Consider the following 8,019-nt stretch of genomic DNA (forward strand, 5'->3'; position numbering starts at 1 on the left):
TCTATCTCACTTCACTCCCCTCTCTCCCTCTCCCCTCCCTGCCTCCCTCTCCCCTCCCTCCTGCCTCCCCCTCCCTCCTCCCCTCCCGCCTCCCCTCCCTCTCTCCCCTGCCTTTCCCCCGTCCCTCCTCCCTCTCTCTCTCTTCCCTCTACACACATATATACGTGTATGCGTTGTGTACGTGTATATGTACACATACGTCAACAAACTCTTGTTCTCCCGCAGAAACTCCTCTATCTGCTGACGATACACAAGCTCGCTGCTCGTCGGTGCTGCCCCCTGGCGGTCCTGCGAGGGCGCCGGCGTCAGCGTTGGTCGGCGTTGTCGGCGCGTCGCCTCCGCTCTCCGCTCGTCCTCCCACAGAGCGATCAACCACCGGGTTCTAGCTCCTGACCTGTACGACGGTAATAATATACGTATCATATATATATACATATATATATGTACCCTCTCCGCTGTAGACCCCTTGATCGTGTCCACGAGAAACAAGCGTGAGAGCTGCAAAACTGGACGAGCCAGATTCCTGGAGTGGGTTTCCACTGATGTGGATTTAAACCCTTGAGTCCAGTATAAAATAAAGAAACCGAAAAACAACAACAACACAACATATAATTATATATTCTTTATATATTATATTTTATATAATTATATATTATAGAAATTATATATAATATCATTATTATTATTATTATTATTATTATTATTTCCATACTATATATATATATATATATATATATATATATATATATATATAATATATATATATAGTATGTAAATAATAAATAATGATTAATGGTAATGATAATCTGATATATGATAATAACATATAATGAGGAGAAATCATTATAATAATGATAAAGAACTTCATTTTTCTTTTACGTTTTCTTTCTCTCTCTCTCTCTCTCTCTCTCCTCTCTCTCTCTGTTTATCTCTCTCTCTCTCTGTTATCTCTCTCTCTCTCTGTTCTCTCTCTCTCATTACTCTCTCTCTCTCTCTCTGCCTCTCTCTATTTCTTCTCTCTCTCTCTCTCTCTCTATATATATATATATATTTATTTATTTTTTATTTATCTCTCTCTTCCCTCTCTCTTCTCTCTTTCTCTCTCCCTCATATCTTTCTCTCTCTCTCTCTCTCTATCTATCTATCTATCTAATCTCTCTCCTCTCTCTCTCTCTCTCTCTCTCTCTCCTCTCTCTCTCTCTCTCTCTTCTCTCTATATATATATAATATATATATATATATATATATATTAATATAGGTGGGGGCGGACTGACGTCACTTCCCCTAGCAACACTGCCGCTGAGCCGGGGCCGATGAAAACAAAGCGTGAATCAGCTATATTCAAGCCGGTACGGGAGATGACTGTACGCATATATTTGCTAATATATTGACTAATCGTGCGTCAATAAATACTCATATTCACAGAGAGTATAGCTAAGACATGTGTCTATAGGTATCTAGAATGTATTATGCCAAGATCTCCCGTACCGGCTTGAATTCATACTACTAGCTGTGAATATTGAGTTTATTGACGCACGAAGCGGCACTATTAGTCATGCTAGTCCTGCACGATTAGTTACGCGCGCGGAAGCAAATTTCAGATGATTTAATTTTTAAATTTCTAGATACCTATAGACACATGTCTTAGCTATACTCTCTATATGAATATTGAGTTTATTGACGCACGATTAGTCCAATATATTAGGCAAATATATGCGTACCGTAATCTCCCGTACCTCGCTTGAATATAGACACCGCCCGAATGGAGCCGCTGCTGTTCAAGAATTAGAGATGATGTCCAGATTGAGACCTATGTCATTTCCGTAAATGTGGGGGTAGCCCCTAAACTCGACAGGGGTGTTCTTAAAGTCTTCTTTGTTCATTTCGACGATAAACATTATGTGACTTCACAGGAAGTGTGCAAAAAACTGCTTTTCAGCGGAGACTACTCGCCCGTTTCCCACTGTTTCCTCACCATTGCTACGCCTCTTCGTTCTCCTGACTAATTGCTGTTTGCCATCTGTCTCTCCTCTCGGGCTACGGCAGCTCAAAGAATGATCGTTTTTTGTCACTTGAAAAAGACTGTGATTGCGGCATCCAAACACCACATAATTCCTTGCACTATGCGCTGCCGTGCATTGTGGCGGTGCGTTACTACGGTTTGTTATCATCGGCTCGAACTACATCGGTCAATAAGTCAAAAGTTCCCGGATGTCCGCCCCCACCTATAAATATATATCTAGCTATCTCCCCTCTCTTCTGATGCCCACTTGTTTCACACTTACTACGCGGCGGTCTCCGCTCCTATTCAGTATATCCTCGGCCGACGCATCCACCTCCAGATCACAGACGCTGATCCTAGCGACCTCTGGTGCAGCAGCATGTCCGCGGGAGGTTGTCTACGTGCCAGTAGGGGCGGTGGTGTCGCCCGACAAGGGGTGGGCGGAATCATCGCCACGGGCGGTGGGCACGGCGTTACCGTCTGAAAGAAGCGAGGGTGAAGCGCGTGTATGGATGGATGTATTTTACCGTAGTAGTATAATTTACCTCCGCCAGGTGGCGTGCAGAGGCTATGTTTTCACCGGGGAATGTTTGAGTGTTGGATTTGTGTGTTTGTGAACATTGCAGCGTTCAGTTCACTTCGCGCTAGGTGCGCTGGCTGCTAAGACTTACAAACACGCAAACCGACGGCTAAGGGCAACACAAGTCCCTCCCACCTGCACTGCTGCACTTAATCCGGATCCAATTGAATTATTTATAATTAATTAATTAATTTTCCCACGTTAATTAATTATTAATAAATAAGAAAAATTCCAACATTGAGGAATTCAGCTGCTTGGCGGAGGTCTGTGCTCTCCGAGTGCTCTAGTTAAATCTGTGTTAGTGAGTGGTAGCCTGGTAGATCGGCCACCTTGCACTGAAGGCCTTGTCTTACCTGTCTGTCTATCGTGTGTCTGTTGGCTTTGTCAGTCTGCATGCCTGTCTGTCTTGCCAGCCTGCCACCTGCAGCTAGACTGCCAGCCAGACCTGCTGCCTGCTGCCTGCCTAGCCTAGCCTGCCAGCCTGCTGCCTGCCAGCCTGCCTGTCGTGTCTGCATAATCTGCTTAACGTCACGCGGCGGGCACACTAACCTGTGAGCGCACGGCGGAACCTCGAGTGGCGCCACCCTACCTGGCAGAATGCACGGCGAACACTTCAAGCGGCGCACCTTACGGTTAGTCTGCGATGTGAGCTGACGAAACCTCAGCGCGGCCCCCCCCAAAACCTACTCGACGCGGGCGGATCACTGCGACGATAGCCGCGGCGTGGCGAACACACTTCCGACTAGCTGCGACGCACGGCGACCACCGTACTACGCGGCCTGATCGGCGAACCTCACGCGGCGCCACCTACCTGCGACGCACGCGGAACCTCACGCGGCGCCACCTACCTGCGAGCGGACGGCGGAACCTCACGCGGCGCCACCTACCTGCGAGCGGACGGCGGAACCTCACGCGGCGCCACCTACCTGCGAGCGCACGGCGGAACCTCACGCGGCCCAGCCGGACTAAGTTCATGCCGTAGAGGTTGTAGTCGACGAAGTACTGCATCGAGAACGTGAAGTGCGCCTGGTGCGGCTGGTACGTTCTATTGTTTATCGCGCCGGCAGCGAGCAGCTCCGCCGCCCTGCAACACGAGACGCGCATCAAGCCTCGGATTGGTCAGCCAAAGTCATCAAAGGTCAGATGAGGTCATCCAATCACGTGAGGTCGTCAAGGGTCATTTGAGGTCGGCCAAGGACGTGAGAGATCAGTTTAGATCATGGGAGGTCATTTGAGGTTGGCCAAGGTCATCTGATTGCATCTGGGGTCATCTTAGGTCAGGCGAGGTCAGTTAATAAAATTGGCGGGGAGTGGGTCATTGTCTTTACCACGCTTTATCTCATTCGACCAATGATTTTATTATGCCAGCGTTCTGTCCCAGGGCCCGTTATCAATAACATAGTAAATAAAACTTTATATTATCATTATATTATCCTATATTATCGATATAGAACTATCGTCAGTCTAAAACGTCGCAAGTTTAAAAAAAAAAGCTACAACTACTCGCGACTGGGTCACGAGCGGCGGCGGCGATGACCGTGATGATGACGATAGTTACCTACCTCTTCAGCATGCCGGGGTTGTAGAAGTAGATCTTCATGAACGGGCACTCGCTGCCATGGTAACCGTAGAAGGGCCTATGCGCAAACAAACACGCACATGTATACGTTAGTGGTCGTGGTAGTTGCTTCACGGTCATAGGTCTGTTGAGTTAGTGAGACTACGAAGCACTTGTTTTTCGGATTGATTTTGCTTCGGGCGTGCTTGCTGTAGGAATAGGTTAGGTGTGTGTCTGCGTGCGTGCGTGCATGCGTGCTTGGGTGCGTGCGTGCATGCGTGCGTACGTGCGTGCGTGCGTGCATACGTGTGGGTGCGTGGGTGCGTGGGTGCGTGCGTGCATACTCACTAGCTGACGAATTCCTACCTGCGAGAGACGGGGCGCGCGCAAACAAATAAATTTCTACAGGACCCTTCTCGTCCATCCCAGCCTGACCGCTGGCTAGCGTACTGGACACTCACATGCCGAGGACGATCGAAATCTTGTAAACGTGCTGCGTCTGTGCCCCGGGTTTTCCCAACGCCGAGTTCAGCGCTCGGTCGATGCCCGCCGCCATCTGGTGGAGATGCCTGTTGCCGGCGCCATCTGGGACAACTCCGGCGGGGACGCAGATGTAAGGAAAGATGCCGTGAAGATGAAGGCACGTCTTCTGACCTGCAACAACATCCTCGTTTAGGCCAAAACAAAATATAGGTGTGGTTACGGTTTCCCGACCGACCCTATTTATTCCCAGCGACCCTAAACATTTAATTGTCAATTTTCTTTAAAGTAAAAAAAAAAAATATATATGTCAATTGGACAGTTCCTGCTTCAAAAGGCACAACGCACATCTTTCGGACATGGTTCGTAAATAAAATATTTCAAGAAAATAAATGTTTTCCCTACCTACCTACCCTATTTTTTTCAGCATGTAACGGTAACCACACATATATTTTGTTTTGGCCTTAGGTTTTGATCGTCTCTGTGGACTCTATCATGTCAATTAATACTAATATCGGTTAATTAATCATAATATCATTACAAATTCAATATAAATGAAATAATAATATCAATTATAATATCATAAATCAACCATTTCTCTGAATAACAAGTTAAGTATTATTATCGGTTAGCCATTTCTACGAATGACGATTCGTCGATTCTTTTCAAATTCCGATTCCGGGTTTCCGACGAAAAAAATCGACGAATTGGATTCGTTTCTGATCGTATTTCGTCTCCTCACGTGAAATAATTCAAGTTTTAAGATAAATCTCTGACTATGTGTAACAGAATGACAGCTGAACCGCTGGATTTCTGCTCCACCCGTTGCCACAGCGACAGTACCTGCTGGCGTCGAACCAAAAATGCGCGCGATGGGAACGCGGAAGACTTCGGAACGGCGAAAGTCGGAGTAGCAGACGTCGAGACCGGCGACCGGTGGCGCCATGTAGTGGTCGGTTGTCACGATTCGCACAGAGAATGCGGGTGGCGGTGGCGACAAGAGGCCATCCCTCGTCGTCACCGCGGTCTCGTCTGCGAACGACAATTAACGTATTGCTAGCCTATTTTGACAAAACTTAACATTCAACTCATAATGCTAACGTAAAATATGCGAGGATTTTTCGCACAGAATCGAAGAGCAACTCCGGAAACGATATCCGACAGAAACGAATGAAGTCAACATAAAATCTTACGAAGGAATATCATAGGAATCTTACGAGGGAATACACATCTGTAGGAATCCCACCCCCTCAACTAGCTACACATCACAGGGGTAGAAATTAACTTTTGAACAAGGGAGTCCAACAGACACCCTGCCCTCAAAAAGAAGGAATCCGCAGCAAAATGAGAGAGTCCGCAGTCTGAAGTTCAAAATTACAGATATTAATAATAACACGTTCTTATTTTGAAGATTCATGCGGTTGCACGTCTGCCAAAATTTTCTTTGGACATTTGCTGGAAAAATACGGTAATTCCGTGAGGCCGTGCTCTGGAACGAACTAGTTAGTATGGCAGAATTTTCATAGAGTCACACGGACTCCTGCATATGTCAAATCAGGGAGTCCGGCAGTAAATCAGGGAGTATTCGACTCCGGAGTCCAGACCCGCGTTAATTTCGCACCCTGCATCACACACCGATGAACAAACGACCGTGAAAAAAAAAAAAACCCGATGAATCGCGAAAGATGAGTCAAGCACGCTCTATTGTTTCTGAGATTTCGACGCGCAGACCCACCTTCCAACTGTGAATGGTGATGCTCCACAAAAGAAGCACTCATCGCTGCGGTGCTGCCACCTAGTGGAAACGGCTGGGATCGCTCGAATCCGTCACTGGAAAACGAGTCACGAGTTGATGTTATTTGCAACTTTGTTTTTGTAAATTGTAATTTGTAACTGCGAGTTAACTACATCTCTCTCTCTCTATCCCTCCTCTCCCCCTCCCTCCCTCTCCTCTTCTCCTTCACTTCTACACACATATACACCAAGAAAAAAATACTTTTTTCACAGGAGCTCTTTTCAAAGGTTTGTGAAAAAAATAACTCTCGTCAAATATTTTACGGGAGCTATTTTAGCCTCACGGGAAGCGATTTCGGAGGTTTGAAAAGCGAATCGGCTCGTCGCTCACGTGTATTTTTTACAGTGATATATAACGTACAACAAACTTGTTCTCGTGCAGAAATTCTCTATCTCACTTCACTCCCCCTCTCTCCTCTCCCCTCCCTGCTCCCTCTCCCCTCCCTCCCCTGCCTCCCCCTCCCATCCTCCCCCTCCTGCCTCCCCTCCCTCTCTCCCCTGCCTATTCCCCGTCCCTCCTCCCCCCTCTCTCTCCTTCCCTCTACACACATATATACGTGTAATGCGTTGTGTAAAGTGTATATGTACACATACGTACACACAAACCTTGTTCTCCCGCAGAAACTCCTCTATCTGCTGACGATACAACAACTCGCTGCTCGGTCGGTGCTGCCCCCTGGCGGTCCTGCGAGGGCGCCGGCGTCAGCGTTGGGTCGGCGTTGTCGCGCGTCGCCTCCGCTCTCGCTCATCCTCCCACAGAGCGATCAACCCCGGGTTCTGAAGCTCCTGACCTGTACGACGGTAATATAATACGTCTATACATATATATATACATATATATATGTACCCTCTCCGCTGTAGACCCCTTGGATCGTGTCAAAGAGAACAAGCGTGAGAGCTGCCAAAACTGGACGAGCCAGATCCTGAAGTGGGTTCCACTGATGTGATTTAAACCCTTGAGTCCAGTATAAAATAAAGAAACCGAAAACAACAACAAACACAACATATAATTATATATCTTTAATATATTATAATTTTATATAAATTAATATATTATAGAATATATATAATATCATTATTATTATTATTATTATTATTATTATTTCCATACTATATATATATATATATATATATATATATATATATATATATATATATATATATATGTATGTAAATAATAATAATAATGATAATGGTAATGATAATCTGATTATGATAAATAACATAATGAGGAGAAATCATTATAATAATGATAAAGAACTTCATTTTTCTTTTACGTTTTCTTTCTCTCTCTCTTCGTCATCTCTCTCTCTCTCTCTCTGTTTTTCTCTCTCTCTCTCTCTGTTATCTTCTCTCTCTCTCTGTCTCTCCTCTCTCTTACTCTCTCTCTCTCTCTCTGGCCTCTCTCTATTTCTCTCTCTCTCTCTCTCTCTATATATATAATATATATTTATTTATTTATATTTATTTATCTCTCTCTCTCCCTCTCTCTTCTCTCTTTCTCTCTCCCTCCATAATCTTTTCTCTCTCTCTCTCTCATCTATCTATCTATCTATCTATCTCTCTCTCTCTCTCATCTCTCTCTCTCTCTCTCTCTCTCTCTCC

The 8,019-nt window shown here is 45.7% G+C and overlaps 1 protein-coding gene across 1 annotated transcript in view; it reads right to left on the reverse strand.

Annotated features, from left to right (window-relative positions):
• Nucleotides 1–357: 357 nt before the first annotated feature.
• The window catches only part of LOC106817459 (DNA polymerase zeta catalytic subunit-like), a 13,856-nt gene continuing 6,194 nt past the window's right edge, over nt 358–8,019 (reverse strand). The window contains exons 2-7 of the mRNA XM_014822123.1: nt 5,464–5,652; nt 4,602–4,794; nt 4,145–4,219; nt 3,509–3,666; nt 2,286–2,482; nt 358–394 (exon numbers count right to left, since the gene is read on the reverse strand). Of these exons, the coding sequence (XP_014677609.1) occupies nt 2,400–2,482; nt 3,509–3,666; nt 4,145–4,219; nt 4,602–4,794; nt 5,464–5,652 (698 nt within the window). The 3' untranslated portion in view covers nt 358–394; nt 2,286–2,399. The remainder of the gene's footprint in view (nt 395–2,285; nt 2,483–3,508; nt 3,667–4,144; nt 4,220–4,601; nt 4,795–5,463; nt 5,653–8,019) is intronic.

The sequence above is a fragment of the Priapulus caudatus genome, unplaced genomic scaffold (assembly GCF_000485595.1).
Source record: "Priapulus caudatus unplaced genomic scaffold, Priapulus_caudatus-5.0.1 Scaffold1731, whole genome shotgun sequence".
NCBI lineage: Eukaryota > Metazoa > Priapulida > Priapulimorpha > Priapulimorphida > Priapulidae > Priapulus > Priapulus caudatus.